The sequence below is a fragment of the Pteronotus mesoamericanus genome, unplaced genomic scaffold, assembly GCF_021234165.1.
Source record: "Pteronotus mesoamericanus isolate MK-2021 breed Mesoamerican mustached bat unplaced genomic scaffold, CSHL_Meso_final contig_32, whole genome shotgun sequence".
Taxonomy (NCBI): Eukaryota; Metazoa; Chordata; class Mammalia; order Chiroptera; family Mormoopidae; genus Pteronotus; species Pteronotus mesoamericanus.
Genome location: NW_026555134.1, coordinates 9,577,241 through 9,604,296, shown reverse-complemented (window position 1 = coordinate 9,604,296; position 27,056 = coordinate 9,577,241). Strand labels below are relative to the sequence as shown.

General features: G+C 34.6%; 1 protein-coding gene across 5 annotated transcripts in view; it reads left to right on the top strand.

Moving 5' to 3' along the window:
- Window positions 1-27,056, top strand: part of ASIC5 (acid sensing ion channel subunit family member 5) — a 41,178-nt gene that overhangs the window by 869 nt on the left and 13,253 nt on the right. For 4 of the 5 annotated variants that reach the window (XM_054575947.1, XM_054575945.1, XM_054575944.1 and 1 more), the window contains exons 2-4: window positions 18,534-18,840; window positions 23,677-23,914; window positions 25,781-25,906. In XM_054575947.1, the coding sequence (XP_054431922.1) occupies window positions 18,534-18,840; window positions 23,677-23,914; window positions 25,781-25,906 (671 nt within the window). Of the gene's footprint in view, window positions 1-9,940; window positions 10,042-18,533; window positions 18,841-23,676; window positions 23,915-25,780; window positions 25,907-27,056 lie in introns of those variants that run through there. The other variant, XM_054575948.1, reaches the window with a different exon arrangement.

The window sequence follows — 27,056 nt, the reverse complement described above, 5'->3', positions numbered from 1 at the left end:
TTTTGGTTGGCCACCACTGGGAGCAGCTGCTTTACCCATGTTTATAAGTTTCTCCTATTCAAGCTCTTATAAATTTAAAAAAGGCTATGTGTCGGTTCCCAAAGTCAATCCTAAATTTAGACTTTTGGGATTTTCCCCTAACATTATACACTGGATAGGGGTTTGTCTGCAGGAGAGGGAGAATTATTTTTGCTAGTGCCATGGTCCGGGGTATTTAGAAGCAGAGAAGGTTTGATAGCCCTCCTTTCTCTACTTGGTTGTCCATCTAACCTAATGTTTACAAAGAACGTAGCTAAATAATTTATACTACTCTCTTTAAAGCTTTTGAACAATCCAACAAGAGGATATAACCCTAGCAAACATTTACACACCCAACATAGGAGCAACTAAATATGTAAAGCAAACCTTGAGGGACATAAAGGGAGAGATCAACAGAAATATAGACATAGTTGGGGATTTTTTAACATTTCATTGACTTCAATGGATAGATTTTCCAGGCAGAAAATCACAAGACCACAGTGGCCTTAAATGGCACACTAGATCAAATGGATTTAATTGATATCCTCAGAGCATTTCACCCCAAAGCAGCAGAATATATATACTTTTCAAGTGCACATCAAATGTTTTCTAGGATAGACCACATGCTATGACACAAAACAAGTCTCGATAAATATAAGAAGATTGATATCATATCAAGCATCTTCTCTGACCACAATGCTATGAAACTAGAAATCAATCACAAGAATACTGAAAAACATGCAAAGATATGGATGCTAAATAACATGTTACTAAACAATGAATGGATTAACAATGAGATCAAGGAAGAAATTAAAAGATACCTTGAAACAAATGAAAATGAGGACACGACAATCCTAGATCTGTGGGACACTGGGAAAGCAATCTTAAGAGGGACATTCATGGCATACAAGCCTATCAAAAAACAAGAAAAAGCTCAAATAAACAATCTAACTTCACATTTGAGGACTTGAGAAAGAAGAACAAAGCCTGAAGTGAGTAGAAGGATAGAAATAATAAAGACCAGAGCAGAAATAAATGAAATAGAATCTAAAAAACAATACAAAAGATCAGCAAATCCAAGAGCTAGTTCTTTGAAAAGGTAAACAAGACTGATGAACATTTAACCAGGCTCATCAAGGAAAAAAAGAGAAAAGACCCAGATAAATAAAATCAGAAATGAAAGAGGAGAAATAACAACTGACACCAAAGAAACACAAAAAATTGTAATAAAATATTATGAACAATTATATGCCAACTAACAGGACAAACTGGATGAAATGGATACATTCCTAGAAACATAAAACCTTCCAAATATATATCAGGAAGAATTAGAGAATCTGAATAGACAGATTACACCTAACGAACGTGAAGCAATAATCAAAAAACTCCTAACAAACAAAAGTCCTGTACTATATGGCTTCCTGGGTGAATTTGACCAAACATTCTGAGAACTAACACCTCTCCTCAAACTAGTTTTTAAAATTCAAGATGAGGAAAGGCTCCCAAACTCATTTTACAAGGCCAGCACTATCTTAATTCCAAAACCAGATGAAGACACTACAAAGAAAAAAAATATAGGCCAATATCCATGACAAACATAGATGCTAAAACCCTCAACAAAATATTGTCAAACTGAATACAGCAATGCACCAAAAAGATCATACACCATGATCAAGTGGGATCTATTCCCAAAATGCAAGGTTGGTACAACATTTGAAAATTAATAAATATGATTCACAACATAAACAAAATGAAGGGTAAAAACACATGATCACATCAATAGATGCAAAAAAAGCTTTTGCTAAAACCTAGCACGATTTATGATAAAAACTTTCTACAATGTGTGCATAGAGGGAACATACCTAAACATAACAAAGACCACATGTGACAAACATGCTGCCAACATCATATTCAATGGGTAAAAACAGGTGTTCCCCTTAAGATTGGAAACAAGACAGGGATGCCTGCTTTCACCTCTTTTATTCAATATAGTACTGAAAGTCCTAGCCACTGGTCAGACAAGAAGAAGAAATAAAAGACATCAAAATCAACAAGAAAGAAGTAAAATTGTCTTTGCAGAAGACATGATACTATACATAAAGAATCTCAAATATTCCACAAGAAACTACTAGAGCTGATAAAGGAATTCAGCAAAATAACAGGATACAAAATTAATATCCATAAGTTAAGTGCATTTTTATATGCCAATAATGAACTAACAGAAAAGGAAATTAAGAAAACAATCTCATATACAATTGTTTCAAATAGAATAAAATACTTGGTAATAAACCTAACCAAGGATGTAAAATATCTGTACACAGAAAATTATAAGAAGCTGAAGAAAGAAATAGATGAAAATACAAATAAGTGGAAGCACATACCATGTTCATGGTTAGGAAGAATTAACATCATTAAAATGTCCATACTACCCAAAACAACCTCTAGATTCATTGCAATTCCTATCAAGATTCCAATGGTGTATTTCACAGAACTAGAACAAATATTTAAAAAATTTATATGGAACTACAAAAGGCCCTGCATAGCAATAGTGATACTGAGAAAGAAGAACAAAGTTGGCAGAATCATGTTACTTAATACCAAACTATACTATAAGGCCATAGTAATCAAAACAGCCTGGTACTGGCATAAAAACAGACACATAGATCAAAGAAACAGAATAGAGAGTCCAAAAATAAACCCTCACCTTTGTAGTCAATTAATATTCAAAAAGGGAAGCAAGCACATACAATGAGCTAAAGATAGTTTATTCAATAAATGGTGTTGGGGAAATTGGACAGATATGTGCAGAAAAATGAAACTAGACCAACTTCTTACACCACATACAAGAATAAATTCAAAATGGATCAAAGAATTAAATGTTAGATTCAAAACCATAAAAATTCCTAGAAGAAAACATAGCAGAATCTTGGACATTGTTCGTAAAATGTTTTTATTGGATATATCTCCCCAGGCAAGAAAAACAAAAGAAAAAAATAAACAAATGGGACTACATCAAATTAAAATTTTTGGCATAACAAAGAAATTCATCAATAAAATAAAAAGACAACCACAGAATGGGAGAACATGTTCGCTGATTCAGGTTATAAGGGGCAAAGGACCTGAATAGACATTTCTCCAAAGATGACATATGAAGGGCCAATAGACATATGAAAAGATGTTGGATGTCACTAATCATCAAAGAAATACAATAAAACCACAATGAGATACCATCTCACACATGTCAGAATGGCTAGCATCAATAAATTAACAAACAACAAGTGCTAATGAGGATATGGAGAAAAGGGAACCCTTTTGCACTGTTGGTGGGAATTCAGATTGATGCAGCCACTGCTTTACACATTAATTTACACATTAATTAATTTTGAAATTAATTTTAATTTCAAAAAATTAAAAATGGATCTGCCTTTTGACCCAGTGACCACACTTCTGGGAGTATATATCTGAAGGAACACAGAACACTATTTCAAAAGAACATAAGCACCTCTATGATCATTGTAGTGTTATTTACAATCACCAAGATATGGAAGCAGCCCAAGTGTCCATCAATAGATGAGTGGATAAAACAGGTATGGGACACTTATACAATGGAATTCTATTTAGGTGTAAAAAAGAAAAGTTTACCCATTGCGACAGTATGGATGGATCTGGAGAACATTATGCTAAATGAAATAAGCCAGTCAGAGAAAGACAAATACCATATGATTTCACTCATTTGCAGAATCTAACAAAGAAACTGAACTAACAAGCAAAACCCAGATAGACTTGGAGAGCAGATGAGAGCTAGTTTGGGTGAAGGGGAGGTTAGGAGTTGGGGGGATTGAACAAAATAGAAAAAGGACTCATGGACATGGACAACAGTGTGGTGATTGCTGGGGGAAGTAAGGTATAAAGGGACTAAAGTGTAATGGAAAAAATGCAATAAAGATTAAATCAAAAAAGTTTTAAAAAAAGAAAATTACACAATCTGTTGTAAGGGCATGAAGTCTTAGATTCTCTGGTAATAAAGTTAGCCATTATGCAGATTCTATTGATATTTAAAGATATACATTTACCTTGATAAGTATCAGAGTTTGCTTTCTTCTTCCTTTTTAAAGACCAGGCTTGTCTATTTGAATGTTTTGTAAATTTTTCTGACTTGAAAGCCCCTTTAATAGTATTTTTTGTTTTGCATTATTACTTTAATAGTAATAAGATGGACCATTTGAACTTGGTGATCTTCAACCATTTTGACTTAAGAAAGCAATAATTTCAAAGTCAAATGTGTTTCATTTGCCAGAGGAAGGCTGTGGGCAGGAGACTAGGACCCTGATCCCTCCCAGCCCACTCCCTGGAAGCTGTTCTTGCCTCTCCCACGTATTTGGTTGGGAGTTCTTCGTGGCCTCAGTATCCTGTGGCTCAGGGGGCAGAGTCCCTGTCTGTGGGGGCCCTTTTTTTCCCTTCCAACAGTTATCATCTGGTGGAAACACGTGTGGCCACAGATTTGCCAGCCTCTCAGCTGCTGGATCGGCAGATTAATTTACTGACTACTCTTTTACCTGTTCTTACCAGCTGTCCAGGTGGGATTATAAATTCTACCTTGTTTATAGTAAGAGTTATCAGTAATTCTAAAAAAGAGAGTGAATTGCCTGGTGTGGGGAAAAATCTCCACACATTTGGTGACTAGAAGTGAATTCTTTTGTTTAAAAATGAAAGTGACACCAATAGGTGGAAAAATGAGTTTTTCTCTATATTTACTTTTACTGATTCTCCTCTTTATCAAGGATTAAGGTCCAGGTTTTACATGCTGTAAATCCTGGAATACCCTTAATTACCTTATGTAATAAAGAAATTGATTTTTATCATAATGATTTATTAATTTGACTTTGGATTTAACCTTTGTTTTATTACTGACAGACTTACAATATCCAGAATCTGACCCATGTGGTGAGTTTACTTATGTCTCCAGGAAGTAAAGCATTTGTGAAAGACAGGAAAGCCCCCAATTTGCTTAAAGTCTTGGATATGTTTAAATAGACAAATGAGAAGAAATGTATCCAAAATTATTAGGATACATAAAGAATCAAGAGGAACCCCAAAACTCATGTCTCTGGTATAAAAACAAGTCCTTAGCATTTTCTACATAGTATTTTTTCATTTCATAATACCTTAAATTTTTATAAAACCAGCCTGGGTTTTAGAAGTTAAAAGTTACTTTGTTCCAGCCTCCTCCTTATGATAAAGAATACTTTAAAATAGTATACCAAAATATCAACAATCTTAAGTGTTGATTTGAATTTAATTTATCATAAGCCTATTTAAACTTGTACTAATAACATTCACTTACTCAGAATATTGGGCACGATGGTTATGTTACAAGCAATATCTAGCCCTTGGGTTAAAATGATGAGCAGGATGGAAAACATCCATTTTTTTTTATAATACTAATACCCATGAGAGGGGAATAATTGTTAGATCAAAGAAGCATATTTTGAAATGACATATCCTGGTTTTCTTCATTATTGACCTCTTGGTCATTTTGGTTGTCCTTTGCAATTATTATGTAACTAGGTAATGAAAACAAGTGAAATAGTCTGACTCAGCAATTTATTTGAAAACCACATGTTTTCTTTAGTAGAGAGGTTATGCCAAATTAAATAACCCCCAAGGAAGAATTAGGTGTGAATTTTTCTTTATTTGAGTAAAAATACATATATTGTATCAAAATATCAATACAAAAATCCACCAAGTCAAAAATGAAAGTTGACAGGGTTCCATCTCTAAGAAGTATTCTATCGCTAACTTGAGTTGTATGCTCCCCAAATTTTCCAATATCTAGAAAAATAGTTGTTTTTATTTTCATTTTTATTTTAATTAATTAATTTATTTTTCCAAATACATTTGTCTCTGCCTTCCCCCACCACTTAATAGTTGTTTTTAATATTGTAGTTTTATGCAAAGCTTTCTTTACTGAAGTTAAATGGTACAAATATGTATATATTTGGCCATCTTTATTATGTAACTTTTCAATCTTACTATAGACATTCATATATGAAGAGCTGTAAGCAAACCAGTATCTCTTGATTAACCAGTTATTACTTCTCTACTGAAAACCTCCTGTAAATATACTGATTCTTCAAAAAGACCTCTCCAGTGCTGGCTGTCTTTTTTCTCTTGACTCTTGTACCATGAGAAATGTTAGAAACTATTCATTTCTCTCTAAAGAGGACATAGAGATAGCCAATATACATGTGAAAAGACGCTCGACATCACCTATTATCAGAGAAATGCAAATTAAAATTACAATGAGATATCATCTTATACTTGTCAGAATGCCTATCATCAATAAATCAACAAGCAACAAGTGTTAGTCAGAGTGTGGAGAAAAGGGAATTTTCATGCACTTTTGGTAGGAATGCAGGTTGGTTCAGCCACTATGGAAAGCAGTATGGAGTTACCTAAACAATTAAAAATGGAGCTGCCTTATGACCCAGTGGTTCTACTTCTGGGAATATATTCAAAGAATCCCAAAATACTGATTTGAAAGAATATATGCACCACTATGTTCATTGCAGCATTATTTATAATAGCTAAGATTTAGAAGCAGACCAAGTGTCCATCAGAAGATGAGGGGATAAACAAGCTGTGGTATTTTTACACAATTGAATACTACTTACTACTCAGCTGTAAAAAAGAAGAAAATCTTTCCCTTTGTGACAGCATGGATGGACCAGGAAAGCATTATGTTTTGTGAAATAAGCCAATCAGAGAAAGACAAGCACCATATGATTTCACTCATATGGGAAATCTAATGAACAAAATAAACTAAAAAACAAAATAGAAATAGACTCATAGAGAACAGACTGACAGCTGTCAGAGGGGAGAGGGGATGGAACTGGGTGGAAAATGTGAAGGAATTTAGCAAAGAAAGAAAAAACTCATAGACACAGTATGGTGATTACCAGAGGGAAGAAGGGTGAGGGGAAGCATAATGGTGATGAAAGGAGACTTGCCTTGGGGTGGTGACCATACAATACTATATACAGATGATGTATTATAGAATCATACAACTGAAACCTATATAATTGTATTAACCAATATCCTCTCAATAAATTCATTAAAAAATAAATTCTACCCACTTCCTAATTCTGTTTTTAGACTATTTTTTTTTCTTTCTAAAAACATTACTCCTCAATGATGCTATTATCTCCTGAGTCTTGCATAATTCTCCTATATTTGTCAATGATTTTACTCACCGGCTTGCTGCCATTTTCTTCAAAACTTCTCATTTATTAGTCCTTAGAATTTCCAATATATGTATATGTGATTCTAGTAACAACTTGGTTATTCAGTTTCTTGAACTCTTCTCCTCCTCTTCTGAGAACACTGAACTCCTCTCTTTCTCAGCAACATTTGACAGAGTTAATTACTTTTCCTCTATAATTAACTTTTTTCATTTACAGTTAAGGATATCTCACTCTCTTGATTTTTCTCCTATCTCACTTTTACTGGTCATTTCATATTGTCTTCTCTTTTCCCATAGTTTTTAAAGTTGGAGATTCAGGGACCCATCTTTGATCATCTTTTCTAGCTATACTCCCTTCTGTGTCGACTTTTTCTGATTATCTTAAATACAATCCATTTGCTATTATTTCCCAAATACCCATCTACAAACCAAGTGTCCTTCCAGAACTCTAGACTCATATCTTCAGATGTCTATTCAATAACTCGACCTGGATGAGCTAAAAACATTGCAAATTCAATAGGTATAGAACTGAGCTAATCTTTTCCCATCCACAAAATCTACAGAAAGCCCTCTTTATCTCTTTTGATAGTAATTCTGTCCATCATGTTGCTCAGGTGAAAAATCTTAAAGTCATCCTTGACTGCTTTCTTTCTCACAACCCACATGAAATCCACCAGGACATCTACCTTTAAAATATAAGAATCTAAAAACTTCTTTAAACCTTTTCCACCCGCTCACCACCCCTCCCAGACACACACACTCTCATATATGTAGTATTATAAGTATTTTAAGCAAGAGTAAATTGAATCACGCCACTTCCTCTTTAAGCTAACATGCAAAGAGTGTCCATTTTATCTAAATAAAAGACAAAATCTTTACAATTGTCTATAAGCCCAGTATTATATGTCCTTCCATCATCCTTCTTATCTCTACTCTCTGTTGCTATAGGCCAGCTATACTGGATTCTTTGTTAGTCATCTAAAGCAAGTGAATTCCACTCAGGACCTTGGCTCTAGGTAGGCAGGGTATCTCAGGTGTTCTCCTACTCTAGAGTAATTTCTTCACTGCTCTCAAGAATCCACTCATATTTCATCTTCTCAAGTATGTCCACACTGAATTTGCACAAATTTCATTTTCCCAAGTATGCCTACACAGATTACCTTACTGATTAATATAATTTACACCATCTCCTTAGAATGAGCACTATTGATCTCTTCTGCCATGTTTCACTTCTTTTTATCCCCTAGAGCATTTTATTTTCTAATGCATTAGATAATTTACTGATTAGATTTATTGCCATCTCCCACTGAACTAGAAGCTCCATGAAAATAAGAACTTTGTTTTCCTCATTAATGCATCTAAACATCTGGAAGTGGCATTTGGACTGTATTAGGTATTCTCTCTTTATTGAATAAAATAATTATTCCTGGAAATTTACTGCTAAACCCAGGTACAGTATAAAAATATTTATTATTTTTCTTGATTTACTGGAAAAATTAGAGATTTGACTTTGTGCTGTGATATAGATGTTGATGAATTATTTCTTGATATTTAATAATGTTTATTTAAAATCTTCTACATATATCCTAGCATTCATCTGGATTGTCATTTGTTTTTCTGTAGAGCTGAAAAAGAGTTTCACCTCACACATAACCTCAGTGGTCACCATTGAAAGACTGAAAAGCTAGGCTATAACATCAGGCTTAAAATTTTTGTAGCTGTCAAGGAACCCCATAACTTTTTATGATTCCACAGTTGAAATCCACTTGATTTATTTTCAGTGTGTGTGCCAGTTTCCTAGGACTGCGATGACAAGTTACCCCAAATGTGCTGGCTTAAAAACAACAGAAACTTATTCTCTCAAGAGTTCTCTAGAAATCCTCAATCAAGGTGCCACCAAGACAATATTCCCAGGGAGGAATCCTCCCTTGCTTCTTCCAGCTTCTGGTGGTTTCTGGAGCTTCTTGCTTTGTAGCAACTAAAATCTCTGCCTCCTTCTTCAAATGGACATCCCCTCTGAGTGTTTCAGTGTTCAAGTCTTCTCTTTTTTCTTTTAAGACAACAGTCATTGGATGTAGGGCACACCCTAAATCCAGAATGATTTCATTTGAGTCCTTAATTAATTGCATCTACAAAGACTCTATTTTTAAATAAGGTCACATTTAGGTTCTGAGTGGACATGAATTTTGGAGACCACATTTTATCCCACTGCAGTGTCTAAACTCTATATGGATAAAATTTGTAAAATCATTTATATTATCCATCATGATTTGTGTCTTTTGAATGTTCACTTTTGAAATTTTTCTATCTTTGAGTTGTTTGTCTGCTTGCTTATTTGTTTTGCTTTTTTTTGTAAGATGCACTAAGCACACAACTTATAAAACTGCCCTAATAAAATAGTCCCCAAAAGTATGAAAATAATGGCAAATCGATATTTTTGTTCCATCTGCCAGGAAAGCACGTAAATTTTTCACAAACGACTTATTGCCAAAGAGATATGAGACCCAAGTTGAGAAAACAGACACAGACATAAAACTGCAAATAGAACGTTTTGACAATTTGACCCTGTCTAGGAAACATTTACTCAAGAGGTCAGGTACTGTGTCAGCACATAATTTTGCAATTTCCAGGGCTTAAGAGTTAAGCATTTGTGGAGCCCTTTCCTGGCTTTTCCACAATGTCAAGAACATTTTCAATACTGTGTTTTACTAATGATGTATCTGGAGCTGAGCGGCAAACAGAAACCTCCCACGGACTGAGCCAGTCACAGACCATGGCAGGTAACTGGAGGAAAAAACTCATTTGCAGATTCTTCAAAGCACACCAGCCAGGGATGGGTTTTGTCAATATAGAAATAATTAAGATATATCCATGCTATCATGAATATTTGTGAAAGATGATGTCACAGATATGTAACTTTTTCCTGTGTAGAGGTTCAGAACAGTCCTCCCCCAAATGTACTGCTTTGACGTGTAACTTATTTTGAGCTGAAGGCAATCCAAACACATGTGTTCATGGGAAAATTTTACCTCTCCCTTAAAACATTTAAATCAGGGGCCTTGCCTATAATAAGAATAGTGACCAAAAATAACATTTTAGACCAATCTATAAAGCAGAGCAAACTTTTAATTACTGAACACCTACTCTTCTTGTTATCCTGAAATAATCTTTCCCTCTGAAGCCCCAAAAATGTCATCAATACCTCATTGTTCTTCTGAGCCTGTCGTGTACATGGGGTTTCCATACACACACACGGAATTAAATTCGGTCATTTTCTCTTTTTAATCTGTTTGTGATTATTTGACTATGAGACCCACTGAGGGAATCTTGAGGGTAAAGGAACATTGTTTCCTCCCCTGTAGTTGGTGCTCTGATCAGGATATCTTACCAGTGGGCACTGCTGGTACAGTGGGAAGACCCTGGGACCTCTAGCATGAGCTGGCAAAAGCAAGAATTCTTGCCAGTTCAGACTCCAGATCTCCACCTGAAGAATTCAGTGGAAGCAGAGTGATGACAGTATCCCATCCCGTTTTCTTAATTTATATTACAAGGAAAAAATATTTATAAGACTAGTTTCTTGGGCTTCACAACTTTTGGTTATTTGTTATGAGTATGTATGGTTTTGTAATTCTGCTATTCTCTCTCTGGTGTCTATTCTTTTGTCTTGTTATATATCCTGAGAGTTTGACCTTATGACCAGTGAGAATGTTTTCTCTCTTGCCCTTATCATTCGGAGGATACATTTACCAGGGTGCACCTTGCTCTCTGTCTGCCTGTGCCAACCTCTCAGGGGAGTTTCTGTGCCTATCCATTTCCTCCCAGAGATGAAGAAAACAGGATTGTTCATTCTTGTTTTCCACCTGTCAGGGGATACATATGCATATTTCAGTCATTCCAATAGGTTGTAGATCTAAACTTAAGGAATATAAACAGCCCATTTAAAAGGTATGAAAACATGTGCTTTTCCTGTGTTTTGGAATGGCTGTTTCTAACTCTGTGAGTGAACTTTATCTTGTGAAGGTTGCACCTTTTAGCACTCTCTTTTGGGGTTGCCTCTGGCTTCCATAGTTAAGTCATAAAAAGGCTTTGGTTTCAGTCACTATTAAGATTCTACTCATTAAGGCCAGACAATGTATCCTTTGAACTGGAAGAACTTCTAAATTGAAAATAAAGAAAAGAAGGAAGGAAGGAAGGAAGGAAGGGTTTCATATTGTTATAATGGCTAGTTATTAAGAGTCCCTTAATAAAATGGAAAGACAGAAATTAGAAGAAAAATCAAAGTTCACTCAGACCCCTTCTTATTTTCCTTCAAACATTTGGAGATATTGTAAACAATCAGGACATTAGAAGTGCATTGTCTTGCACTTAAGGAGAAAAAAGGAAAAAGAAAAAAGAATGGTGAACTCTTACTAAAAGACTTTTACATTCTAAGAACTGAGCTTGGTAACTGTCAGGTTCAAAGTTTCAAAATACAGCCAGACAGAAATGCGGACTAAACTCCATTTACGGCTAGTGTCCTACTAAAGTGTTGCCAACCTTCAAGGAAGTTACAATGGCTATTATGAGCAATGTTCCAGTTCTACTTGATCACTAAAATTCACCCAAAAGCAAGGGCTTCCAGATCAAATAGAATGATACGCCTTGTTTTAAATATTGATAAGTGTGAAACAAAGAAAACAGAGCCACAGTACTCATCCCAACAGGGCGAAAATATTTAGATGGTGATTTGAAAAACAGAGGCGGGGTAGATAAATAAAATTGATGTGGTTACAATAAATTTTTAACAGCACTACCAAAGGCTGTATGTGCCCAAATGATCCCTTCTGGTTCCCTGATATTTAAGGTCACCAAGTCTGCTCTACTTATACTGACTTGGAGAAACTCAGAAAGCTGGAAAGCAGAGGTTAAAGTGAGAAACTTGGCCACAGCTCTTAGGTCAGTGATAAGGTCAATTTATTAAATTAAAGACTGACAAAAGGCTAGGTCTCTTGGTTTGAAGTTTGAACCCTGGCTAGAGACCCATAGCCTATTTTTTTTGTTATTTATTTACACAAGGGTGAGTAAAATAGCCAGGGAATAATAAAGAAAAAGAAAGAAAAATGTCCAGAACTCCTCAATATAGGAATTCCATGAACTGGGGTACTAGAACCCATGGGTGAAGAACTGACTCAGGTTACAAATTGATTTAAAAAAATATATAAAAATTGGAATGTTTAAATAAGCTTTATGTTAATGTTATGTTACCTTTTCCTGACTGTTTTATGGGGATAGATATTATGTCTGGCCAAGAACAATTTTTTACCCAGAATTGTAAAACCAAAAGTTATTGAACAAATGGAGGCTATAGATAGAAATGTAAGAGTTGATGAAATTAAGGTAAACGTTTATGGGCCAATTAGTATATTTGGAACAGGTTTTATATGAGGTGACCATGTGTCTTTTACCCCATTGTCCTGATTGTATTGTAAAAATAGACATGTGTCTCAATAAGAAACATTCCCTACCTAATACTGTAAAACAGAGGGCATATGAATCCATCCTTAAAGCAGTAAAAGTTAGATATGCTGAAGAAAATATTTGTATAGCTTTACTGAAAGATTTGTTACAAAAGCCTAAAGAAAATTTAAGACAATATGAATAAGATGGCAGAGGAGTGAATGGAAGTCACACTGACCTCCTCCCAGGACCAACCTGGAATTACAACTAAATTGCAGAGAAATCACCTGGAACAAACAACTGAACAATAGCAAGACAGGAGCCATATAACCTCAGACAGAAGAATCAGCTTTAGCACAACCTGACTCTCAAAAAGAGCAATAAAATGAAAAAAGACGCAAAAAGAATGAAGAGGCATTTAGGGAAAGCAGGACAAACTGAAACATAATAATATCCATATAATAGGGATACCAGGAGAATAAAAGGAAGAAGGATAGAGAAGCTGTTTGAAAAAGGAATGATGGAAAACTTCCCTAATTGGAGGAGAGAAAAACTCACACAAGTCCAGGAAGCACAGAGGGTCCCATTCAAGAGGAACCCAATGAGGCCCACTCCAAGACACATTATAATTAAAATGGCAAATATCAAAGACAAACAGAATCCTAAAGGAAGCAAGGGAGAAAAATGTAGTAACATATCAGGGAGCCCTGGTACAGCTAGCAGCTGACTTCTCAACAGAAACACTACAAGCGAGAAGGGAACAGCAAGAAATCTTCCAAGTCATGAAAAGCAAAGGCCTGCAACCAAGACTGCTCTACCCAGAAAGTCTCTCAATTAAAATGGAAGGCGTAATAAGGAGTTTCCCAGACAAAAGAAGGCTAAAAGAATAAATCTCCACCAAACCAGCATTGCAAGATATGCTAAAGAGACTGCTTTAAGAAGATGAAGAAGTCTATGAATACCCAGTTCCTTTCAGAGCCACCAATACTTGATGTTACCAATACTTTTAATACTTATTAATCTGATTGTAACAAAGATGTGGTATTTTAAGTGTTGCTTTATTATTTTTGAAACTGAACTTGTTTTTGTAGATTTCTTGCCTATTTGTATATTTTTTAAAAAGCTTTAAATGACTTTTTGGTATTCTTTATCCATTTTTTGATTAAATATTTGTAGAATTTTTCCCTAAAAAAAAAGAAAACTATTAACCTTTTTTTAGATGTGTTGCAAATACTTACCTATTCTATCACTAGTCCTTTAACTTTTTTAATATGTATATTATTGTATAGTCTTAAATGTTCAATATAGTCATATTGTCAATATTTTACTTTATAGCCTCTGAGTTTGAATATTTTACTTCAGGTTAAGAACAATGTTATTTTGTATTTTCTCCTAAAACTCCTTAGATTTTACATATTGATTTTTAACTCACCTGAATATTTTTTGTATAATGTGTGAAATAGGGCTCTATATTTGTTTTTTTTTTCTAGTAGTAGTGGTACATGCACCTTATTTGTTGAATAAGCCTAATTTTCCCCACTGATTGGAAATATCAATTTAATCATATATTACATTATTAGACAGATATATACATTTGTTCTAGAATACTCATTTTATTTCATTGATCTACTTGATTATTTCTGTGCTGGTGTCATGTTGTTTTAATTGCTGAGATTTTATAATGGATTAAAATTTTTTAATATTTTGTAATGGATCTTGACATGTAAATAAATAAATAAATAAAATCAATGTGCATTAAAAAAAAGAAAAAAAGAAAGAAGAAACTCCTACCTTTAGTGACAACATGGATGGAACTGGAGAATATTATGCTCAGTGAAATAAGCCAGTCGGTGAAATACAAATACCAGATGATCTCACCTATAAGTGGAATCTGTTCAACAAAATAAAGTAATGAACAAAATAAAACACAAGTTGGAAACATGAAGCAGACTGAAAATGACCAAAGGGGATGGGTAAGGAGGACAATGGTGTAAAGAAGGAGAAGAAACTAAACAAAGAACATCTATGAATGACCCATGGACATGGGCAACAGAGTGGGAATCAGCTATGGGAGTGGGGTGGGTTGCATGGAGAAGGGCAAAGGGGTAAAAATTGAGACAATTGTAAGAGAATAAACATGATTTAAAAATAAAAAATTTAAAAAAGAAATAAAAGAAAAATTAAGACAATAAGAGGTACCTAAAATGAAACTATATTCCCAGAGGAAAAGAAGCAAATTAAGATTGAATGTAGCTGGACAAGTAGGTCCAGGTGTGACATCATTTGAGAAATTCAGAGCATTTGTCTTATCTTTCAAATCTTTGCAAAACCAGAAATGCAGCTCTAGAAGACATTCAAAATCTATCTTTACCTTTCTCAATTCCTAAGACTGAAGAATAAAGAGGGTTTTTAAAAAAAGAAAGTACAAACAACTATGAAAACAATCTTACCCAAAATCTAGCCACATCTTCCATAAAACTGTCTTCTCCATAAATATTAATAAAAAGCTTTAGCCATCTAGGCAGGTAAACAACTTATTCTGTCTGCTGGAAACATAGTTTGGATCCAAATGTTCTTTTATTTAAATCCTTGAAATTTCTTAGTTGGTCTTCATACCAAATTAGTTTTAATTTATAACACTCAATTACCAAGAAAGCACACATAAAATGTATGCATGAATGGTTAGTGGTTACATACTTATAAAACCACCCTGGCAACTCTTAAGAAGCTGAAAAAAGAATGCATGCAATTCTGATTTTGGTCAGGAGATGGTGTTGTTAATACACAATAATGCATATTTGCCAGTTTATAATTTAATATAAAAAATTCTAGTAGTAATTTCTCAAAAGTGTCAACATGAACACATACTTGGCCTTTGTGCTTTATTAAAGGTTTATACTATTCTCAAACATTTCTTCTTATGGAGCTATTTTCTAGTGGTTTATTTTGTGATTTTTATTGATTACTATTTCTGTTTTGAAACTGCTTTATCTGTTACTAAAAAACTTTCACTAGGAAAAGACATCTTTACCCCCAAGATTTCATTCCAACTGCATTTTGATTCAGACTTGTAAACAGAGAGAGAGAAATAAAGGCTAAGGAGACTGCCAGGTGGGCCCATTAGGGGTTGCTGGCCAGGTCAGGGATACTTTAAAATCACAGGTATTTGTAAGGATTGTCTCTAATTCTGTGAAAATGGTTTCCTAATTCTATTTTGGGGGGGTTTATTCTATGATAGTTTCTCATCAGTTCATAAATGCATATAGCTGGTTCTGCCAGTATTCTTGGCTTGCAGATGATATGCTTTCTGAGGCAAAACATAGCAACACAAACATTTAAATTACCCCCACATTTTTACAACCTCAACTGCTGTATTTAATACAAAGCCCACAAAAGGAACATGGTTATGGATGAAAACTGAATATACCCCAAGGACTCCTGCTTACTAAAATTACAAATGGAGCAGACTGAGAAATCAAAAGTCTATGCTGAGAAAGGTGGGTGAAGGGTAAAATCCTCAGAACAATTACAATTTTCATTTCCAAAGGCTAGCAATTAGCAAAGGAGAAGGGATTTTTTTTTCTAATTTGGGAAATCTGCTTTTCAATATTTACTTGAATATAACATCAGTAATACAGTTTTGGTTATTTAAGAATAATTTATATAAGGAAGTCAAAATAGTTTTAAAATATTACTATATACTACAATCGTTTTTGTTGTTTTATTTTGGTGGTGGTTGTATTTTTTGAAGGGGGTGTCTATTTATCAAGTACCTACCCGTTTTATTTTTAAAATACAGCAAAATTTATGATGATCCTCAAAAGGTTTCTGTAAAGATCAGTATTCAATGCAAGGGCCATTTGACATAATTCCATAGTGTATGCTTCAGTCAGGAAAATAAGATGTTTTCTGCTTTTTAGGCTGATGGATTGTTTACTAAGCCAATCCTAATCTTCCTCCCAGTAACACATCACCTTGTTTCTTCACTATTTATCTAAAATAATATTTAAAAAAAATTTTTAAACCCTGGCAAATAACTGAGAATACTCCAGTACAAGCAAAGCAATTGCCAAGATGTAGCTCTGTATTAAAGGAGCTAATTTTTGACAGATGAGATGGAAACATATGTATTTTTCCCGGTAATGCTTGCAACCAGTTGTGGACCAGTTGCTGGTTCCCACCTCACTCTTCCCTTTCTAATAGCTTCGGTCCCTGTTGTAGGAAGACTGCCAGGTGCCCGGAGGCTGAGTTGCCATTCTGCCAGAGTCAGTTCTTCATATGTGTTTGTAAAATGCACAAAAGACCATTATTAAACTTATTGTGCTAATGGATAACAACAATAATTTTTCTCCTACCTCTGATTTTGCTTTGAAACTGTGCCAATTACACTATTTATATGTATGCATGTGTGTGTGTATCCTAATTTGATATTAAAAAGAGTAGGTGGGGTTACTTTAAATTTTAGTCAAAATTCAAACTGCTCGGAGTCCCTTAGAAAATATTCATATATGTATTATCATATAACCATGACTTAAGCTGAGCTAATTGATTGGAAACTTATTAAGTATTAATAATGATTTAGAGGTAAGTAACACTTGAAATCTTTTACTAGTATACTCATGCTGATTAGTTGACAAAAATAAACTTCAATGAATTAAAGCAAAAGTTAACCTAATTATAAGCATTTGTGAGACCATTAAGAACTCATTTCTTAAATGAAAATTTTAGTGTTTCAAAGTCCCTGACTATTTTATCATTTATCACATCACAACTAAATTTACAGAATAACAGATATAGCTAGTATTGAGGGCTTATCATGGTCCAGGTAATGCACCAAGTCATTCTCAGGCATTGTGTTATTTACTACTCACAACAAGCTCTTGTGGCAGGGACTATTGCTCCCATGGGACAGCCAAGAACAAAGCATTAGAGAGATTAAGAAACTTGGTTAAAGTCATACAGATTATGAAATGTGAGACCTGGACAAGAAACTAGATCTTTCCTTTCCTAAGGCCATCTCATCCTCTGAACTATATTGAAGGTTTCTCTCAGCAAAAGAATTCTGTACATCTTCTACAGAAAAATAAAATCAAATTAAACCAAAAGAGAATATTTGAATGTTATATGTTTCCAGAAAATTCTTAGGGCCACCTTTACTGGGTTCTTATCAATCAATATGAGTAAGCATGATTTGGTTATTGATAAGCTTGAAAGGATGAATTCACTTTCTAAAGAGGTAGAAAATAGATTACTTAACTAATAATGCAAATTTAAAGATTCTAACTAAATAACCATTGATGTAAAAGAGTTGTGTTTCAAAGCATACGAAGCCATGGATGCTTCTTTCAACCATTCAATGCACCACCATAGGACACAGATTGCTTTATAGCTCCACTTAGGACTCTCAGAAGAATCAGCCTGATTTTGTTTGTGGCATCCATAGGACTTGGTGATTCTTCAGAGAGAAAGAGTGTTTTAAAAAAGAGAGTTTCTTTGTTAACAATTATGTGATTATGTATTGTAAGCAACCTACTGAGGGTAAGCTGATTTAGCAATTGGGAGGAAACACATGTAAATACTATGATGGCATTCACACATTTACATTAACAAGAAGCACTCTAGGAGCAGTGTTAGCGTATTCCCCTTCTACCCATGCAGTCAACACTGCTACTTCTTGATTCCTGAATAGACCATGCAACTAAAGAAGAAATGTATGTGTTACACATAAAAAGAGTAACTTATTTAAATTTTTGTGAATTGTGATTTTTACAGAGAGCATTAAGGCTTCCTAACTCATTACATTTTTATTTAATTATTTTATGCACTAAATCTTAAGGACTCTTGGAAAGGATGAAGCTCTGCCTTTCAAAGAAACCACTGCCATCTCCCACTGACAGAAAGAAGTTTGACCATGACTTTGCCATCTCCACTTCCTTTCATGGGGTACATAATATAGTTCGGAACAGGAGCAAAATTCGCAAGGTGATTTGGTTGGTGGTGGTCTTGGGCTCAGTCTCATTGGTGGTATGGCAGATCTACAGTCGCTTAGTCAACTACTTCACATGGCCGACCACAACATCTGTAGAGGTTCAGTATGTGGAAAATATAGAGTTCCCAGCTGTGACGTTTTGTAATTTGAACAGGTAAAAATTACTCTTTTAATAATAATGTCTCGATAACATTGGTAGTATAACTTTTCTTGGATGACAGAAATTAAGTTTTATTATGTATTATTTAACATGTGAAACAATGTACATTCTTAAATTGTACTTAAACACATAAATTTAGGGAGATAAAAAAGCTTATTAATTTTTTCTTTCACTTATTTTTCTTCTTTTCTTTCTTCCTTTCTACCTTCCATATTTGTGTGTCATGCATTGCAACAAACCCTGTTGTTGAATAGATGTAAAAGTCCTGATTCTTGCACTTTGAAAGTTTAATTAGTGAAAAAGAGAGAAACATGCAATCACAATGCAATATGTATGGTGATTTTACAACCCATTAAAGGTTTGCACAAGGATTCTGAGAGCACAGCAGGTGACAGTCTCCATCTGGGGTGTCATGGAAGTATGACTATTCAGGGATGACCAGGAGCTTTCTAGGTTGAGATGAGGAATCATCTAGGTCGAGACTGAGGAGAGAACTACTGTGTAAAAGTTTGGACACATGAAATGTTCTGATGCATCTATGATGAGATATTCAATGAAATAGAGGCAGGGCTATCTCCATGGATGTGTGATCTGTGCAGTCACACAAGGCCTTGACACTTGGTTTCATACTCTGCTGTCACTGTCTTAAGTCCTTGACTACAACTTCTTTCAGAAAACTGCAATTTCCCAACTATATTCTGAGTCTGCTGTGGAAAAGGCATCTGCCCCAGGAGGCCTTCTAGACAATGCCCTGCAATTGGCCATGGTCAAGCCTGAAAGAGCACACATAAGATTTTCACCTGGCAGCGGGGTGAGGAGGTGGGGTAAGGGTGGGGATTCCTTGAGATCCACATCTATTTATCAGCTATTTGATCATGGACAAACCACTTAACCTTATTAGCTTCAATTTTTGTATGTATAAAATGATAATATATTATCTAGTTCACATGTTTGCTGTTACATTAGATGATGTAACATATATAAATCATTTGGTCTTATTCTTGAAGCATCCTTTGGATAGGTACTCAATATATAATAGGTATTGTAGCATGTTTTACAGGAATGCAAGACATGTATCAAGGTCTCAAAAAGTAAAAACAAATCAACCATCTCCAAAAGGTTTTCAATATTATTGCCTCACACTGTTTTAAATTGTATGTATTCTAACAAAAGCAAAGATTGGTACAGGTATCTAAGAATTAACCAAGGCTTCTCTGAGTCAAGCTACAATTAAAGTATGCCTCTGTTTAGAGCCCTGAGGTTCTTATACACTAGCATGCATTATATGCTAAGATTTGTAATGGGTGAAAGGTAAAAGCTTTCTCATAAATGGTAGAATATATCTTGTGAATGCAGGTTCTTTATTAAGAGTAGAAGATCTAAAAATATATTCCCTTAAAATTCTTTGCTCTTGAGTATCCCTCAGGCACATGCCCATCTCAGTATGAAGACCATTGTTCTAAGCTGCATTGCATTCAATTCACAGAGAGAAAATAAGGTTTAATTGACATTGCAATTTACTTAAAGTTACCATTTAGGGACTGGAAAGACTGTTTACAGACCCCTATTATTACACTCCTTGTGCTGATACATCTTGATAGCAGAAATAGAGCCCCGAGATGAGAAAACTTGGTCAAGAGACTCTGATTATTCAGAAGGGTTTAACTTTTGCCATGGTACTAGGGGCCTATCCAGTGCACATGAAACTCAGAGCAGACCATTTTTTAATTGTCCCTTATTATATATGACAAAATTATTTTCAGTAACAATCACAAAAATAAACAAATGATAATAATGACCTATGTGTATTAATTCCAATAAAAATGATGAAAATTAATAAATATAAAACAAAAATATGAGTGCAAAATAAAATCGAAAGAAAAAGTTTAGCATTTGGAGTGATTTTCAAATGTCTGTGTCAAAAATTTCCACTAAAATATCTTTACCATAAAACTTATCATATATTTCCATTATATGTGCTCAAGACAACTCCTAAAATTTGTTATCTTCTACTAATGTCAGAAATAATTACTAGATGTAGTGACTACTGATTTTATTTTATCCATTGTTTTAAAACAAGTAACAAGTTCTGGTTCTTCATCTTTACAATAATCATTGTACTCTTGTTTATTCCAAACCTGCATTTAAATGCAAAAAATGTGTTAAAAGATTGCAAAAAGAAGACAAAATCATGAGTGTCATACAAATATAAAATGAACATGTGTCAAAGTTTTTATTAATTAATAAGAGAACTATAAGGTGTTAAGATTAGTTCATAGGAGAGTGCAAAAAATAGACACTTTCACATTTTTCCTCTCCATCAAATTATTTTAAAAAATGTAAATTTCTTGTTAATACATGGTAGACTCAGATTTATTTTAGTGGGACTCAGTGAAGGACTGAGTGAGGCATCAACTTGGACTTAAGATTCATTTGTGTCATATAATTTGGGGAAGTGTAGTTAGAGACATTAATATACATAAGAAGGGCTGCTTTAGTAATCGGTTATCAGTTATTAAATTGTTCAAACAAGTCAATGTATTTTTATTATTATTTTCTATTATTAGCTTCTTACCAGTATGTTAAGTAAAAGAGTAAGGCAAACTATAACTAAACACGGTTTCTTAAAGAATATTCTTGGAAGAATTTTGAAATTTGAACTGAAGTTGAAAAATAGAAGCAAAACATTTGTTTTATGTATTTGGGGTTTTTTTTTGGCATTTTGAAACAACACACCTCACAAAATGTTTCACTTCCTTTGTTCCAAATACTGCTAAATTTTATTGTTTCGATCATCTACTTAAATTATTGTCATGGTCTCAACTAATATTAGTATAATAAAAAACATTTTTAAGATATTTTAAAATGCACCCCCTTTCACCTTTTTATCTACTGCATTCATACTCCCTACACATGTGGTAATTCCTTCATTTCTCAGCAAAATCATCTTGAAAAGAATCTAGTAAATGTTGCGTGAGGCAGTATTGATTCAGCCTCTCTAGGATTCCAAGGTCACAAGACTTTGGAGCAGATCCTGCTAGTCAAGGAGAGTGAGAAAGCCAAAGTAGGTTAAATTTCCATTGCTCAATTTATGCCTAACACTGTTCTTCATACCAAAACCTGTTGCTAATGTAGACTGCTAACTCCTCAAAAAGTCAATACAAACACTTTTGAAAAGAAAAGTTGTTAGAGATCATTTTATTAGGTAGAATACCCCCATGATGGAGACTTGAGAGTTTCTCTACAGAAAGGCAAAGTCGGAGGAGGATGTTTATAAGATTCTAGAACCTGGGCTAGTGGTTTTAAGACAGGCCTTGCAAAATCCAAAGCTGTTTAGCTAAGGTGTTCTATTAGAGACTGTTCATAAAAAATGGTTTGTTTGTTTTAATCTCTAAAAGACTATATGTTTTTTTCTTCCATTTTTGGTTTGGTTTTGTGTATGTGCTACCTTGACTGAGAAAGGATCCAATGTAGCTTGTCTGAGAAAGAAAAAGTTACATGAAAGATAATATAAAGGAAATTGAAAATAAAATATAAAATCTGGGACAGGAGTGAGGTTACACACAAGCCACATGGCTCTGTACACTTATCGAGAGTGGATCATACATTTCACCCCCCGCCTTCTTCTTGCAGGCAATTTGAAGAAAGTTGGTTCAGTTTCAAGATTTATAGTACCAAAACACTAATCACATTTTGAAAAGAATTTAAGGCATGAAATTAAAGAACCCTACATAACACAAGGCAGAAATTGCTCAGCAAAGTCGAAGAATTACAAATTACTTATAGTAGTTAGAGCAAATAGATTACTTCTGCTTTGATTGTCAGAAAAACACTTTGCAATTATGAAATATTTATTTAATGAATATTTACCTAATATTCACTACATTTCAGGCACTCTTCTCAGTAGTTTAGGAAAGATAATTCACTCACCAAAATAACCTTCTGAGCTAGGTGATATTAACATATACCAACTTTAGGAAAGTCACAGTAAGATGAAATTTGCTTAGTCACACCACTAAGTGGCCGTAACAGTCATGGGTCCATCACAGAAGCAGCATCAGTATCAGTGACACAAAACAAGGGATGTATTACAGAGTTTAAGGCCCCCTGAATCACGGGGCCTGGACCTGAAGTTGGCAAGTCAGCAGCTAGAAAGAAAGATAAATACGAAGGACACAGATACAAGCTGGAAACGTGAGTCCCTCTTTTTACTACCGCCCATCTTAAATGTGCCAGGATAAGTTGGCACATTTTCCAGGTTGCACTCTCATTGACCCAGGATTTAAAGAAGCCAAAGGAAGAAATCAGACTGGAGATAGAGGAAATGTCATCCTGGTTATTGCCCCATGTCACAAGTTGAGTAAGGCAATCAACCCCAATGAGTGTGAGTGGCCTACAATGAGCTTCAGATTGTGACCAGGCACATACAAGGAAGGGGATATTAGGAAATATAGCTCCAACATAGCCATGCAAACACAGTACAAAGCCACCACAATGTCAAAGGAAATCTGGTTCCAAAGACTATATTCCTAACAACTATACATTTCCACCTCTCCCTTTATGTTGGGCCTTGAATATCCATCAAAATGTATCCATATCAAAGTCTGGAAGGTATTCTAGGTAAATGAAACTATATGTACAAATACAAGGTAAGTTGCAGGATGTGACAAAGACCTCTTAGGACTCCAGTTTTGTTTGACTGTATTAGGAATGAGGGAAAGTGTAGGAGAGAAGCTAGAGAAGCTGCTAGGGTCCAGATGTTTTGTCTCTGTCCTCTAGATAATAACAAATTTTCATTATTCTAAATATTGTCTTTATTTCTATTGATAGGTTCCAAACTGATGCTGTGACCAAATTTGGTTTTATTTTTTTCTTATGGAATATCGTATCCAAAGTCCTCCATCTCCAGGAAATCAGTGCCAATTTCACTGGTTTTAAGGAGGCTATTGATTTTCTTGAAAGTCAACAAAACTTCAGCATTACAGAGTTTGTCAAGAAAAATGGTTTTTATCTCAATAATAGCACTTTGTTGAAATGTGACTTTTTTGGAAAGCCATGTGGCTCACAGGTAATGATTTGTTTCTTTGAATACCATCAGAATAACAAGCTACTTTATCATACTGTTTCACACTGAGATGGTTTATTCCCATGGGCAATCTAAATTTGCACACAAATTATGTTTCATTAGATCAGCCTTATGATATCAGGGGGTATGGAATATATATAAGACATTTTTTCTTTTACAGATAATTAGGTAAGAAAAGATAAAGAACACAAATCTTTGGTTACCTTTCTTGCAGGTTAGTCCTTTCAAAAGAAAAATAAATTTAACACAAGAGGATATTTTAATTTTTCCCATTTATCAGTAAACAATATATTCCAAGATAGCATTTTTATTATCATTAAGCAACCAACATTCTGTTTTTAGGCTTGTTGTATTGCATTAAAGGTTATAGAAAATGACAAGGCCCCAGCATTTGACTATAAAAATTATATGTATATCTCTAATCACTCAAAACATCTTGTTTTTTTAATATAACTAATATATATTTAAGATAAAATGATTGACATGTTTGAAATCTGTTAGTGAAAAGAGATACAGGTAATTTCACCCCTTATTTCCTGTCAGCAATTCTGTATCTTGTGTTGTTAGGTGATTCACAAATTCATGGTTCTGGGACACAATTCCTTATCTTTTTGGTAGAGTTCCTTAGCCCACAGTAAACAGAAAAGAACTGCCTGAGAGACTTCTGACAGAGACGAAGCCCTGCTCTAAACTTAGTTTAGAGAAGAAGCTCTTCTGTGTTGTTTTTCATTTACAAATATATTTAAACTTATCCCTAAGGAATTTTGTATGAGACATGACTTTTTCAGTTACAAATTACAGAAACCCAACTATGATAAGTTAAGGAGTAAAAGAAATGAGTTGAGTTAATTAAGTGGGAGCTGTAAGAGTGGAACTGGCTTCAGAATGGCTCAGCAAGGGACTCTGAGACCATCAGTAACGTTCTGTTTCGGTTTCATCTCTCGACTCCAGCTGGCTTCTTTCTGCACAGAGCCAGGATGGCTGCTGTCAGCTTTAACCCCTAATTATCATAGTTGCCTATGTCATCCAGTCGTGTATCCACTTACTAAAATCACGGAAGACTCAAGTTAGCTCTAGTTGGGATACGTATTAACTCCTGAACCGATCTCTAACACAAGGAAATTGGGTATTAAGATTGGCCCATGTGCCTGGGTCGGTGTGGTTCAGCTGGTTGGAGTATCATCCTGTAGACCTAAGGATAGGGGGTTAAATTCCGGTCAGGGCACATGCCTGTGTTGTGGGTTCGGTTCCTGGTCAGGTGTGTGCCAGAGGTAGCCAATGGATATTTCTTTCTCATATGTATATTTCTCTCCTCTTTCTCCCTCCCTTCCCCTCTCTAAGCATGTCCTCCAGTGAGGATTAAAAAAAAAAATTGTCCCAGTTTTTGTCACAAGCGCACCTCCATAGTGGAAGTGGTTGTAGGAAAGAGGTTCGAAGGAGCTGAGCAATGTGATGGCCGCCCCACTGTGACCATGCACAGTGGGGGAGGGGTGGCTCCTTATAAAAGAATGCTGAAGGGGTTCTCCAGAGGTAAAATATATGTTTTCATGACTCCTTAGTAAATATAAAGCAAGTACCTTTTTAAATGTTTCTAAAATATGCTAAATTATATACAAAACTGTCTCAATTAGATAACACATACAAATTGACTAGTGCACATGTTACAAAAAAATGAAAACATTCATTGGATACAAATATGAATCATTATACTGTTTATTCTTTCTAATATTTCTTCATTCTCATTTAGACATTCGTGATTTATGAAAAAATATTATAGCAATTTATCCTTTAGACATGACCAAAATACCCAACTGATTGTGTTTTATTTGGTTTATTTTCACATTGAAGGATTTTGCACATGTCTTCACAGAATATGGAAATTGTTTTACTTTTAATCATGGTGAAAATATTGAAGCAAGAAGAAAAGTGAGTGTCTCTGGCCGAGGCTTACGCTTGCTCTTCAATGTCAATCAGGTATTGTGCTTCCTTCAACCCAGCCAGAGCTTAAGACATACAACAATAAACATGGGTTTCCAAAGATTTGATCAGAATATTTTGTCCTGTCAAGTTGTTCCTACAAGTTGGATGCAATTTTGGTTTAAGTTAACTTAGCTTTGAGTCCTATATCTATAGGACTCAACTATTGACTTAGAGATGTAAAAGGCAAAACGTAGAGGCATAGCCAGGACAGTTTGGGCCGCAGTACTGACATCTATTACTGTGGCTCCAGGAAATGGCCATGCCACAAACTTTTTTTAAAAAATATCTAACTCAAAATGTATAGTTAATTGAAGATGATGCTATGCATTTTTAAAATAGATTTACATGCAACAAAGCCTAGTTTCTGTAAGGTGTGAATTGTCTAAAAAGTTCTAAGTATTTAGGTTTAAATGTCTAGACCTCTAAGAAATGCAGTGGTGCTACCTTCAAGAGTACCTGATGGAGCTCTCACCCAAGGTTAATTCTTCATCTTCTATCTTGTGCAGCTAATTTAGCATTAAACACGAAGAGGTAATTGATTCCATTATTGTAGTTTTATAGGCGAATATGCTGAAATGCTGATGAATTAAGTATTCAAAATCATGCAATTAATGACAAGGATGAGAAGTAACTCAGTCTCTGCCAAATACTATTAAACTACCCCACTTCCCAGCCCAAGTGAATGAGACCATTGGCTACATTCAAAGAATCTTTCTTCAAGTATGTTTCATAACTCCCTCTTCTATCACATTCTAAGTACTTTGTTTAAACACAGCAGCACACAGTGCAATGCATATACCCACACGTATATCTATTTGATTAATATTTTCAAGTCACTCGAATATTAATCATATGGTCACTTCAAATGTAATATTATAAATGTTACAGGCTAGAATTTCGTAAATATCTTTAGAGGGCAATTAAAACCTGCAAATTCAATATAACATTCCATAAGTAAATGGCACAAATATTTCTCTACATCAGCCAGTAAAGTGTTTCTTACATGGTCATAACAGTCCCCAGAGAAATAGAGTTCTGAGTTACAAATGGAAGATTAAGCACATTTATTAAATGTAATTCCATAACGCAGTTGACCCATTTACAAGAAAAGTCCTCATGTTTCCAAATCCGTTCCTTCTCGTTA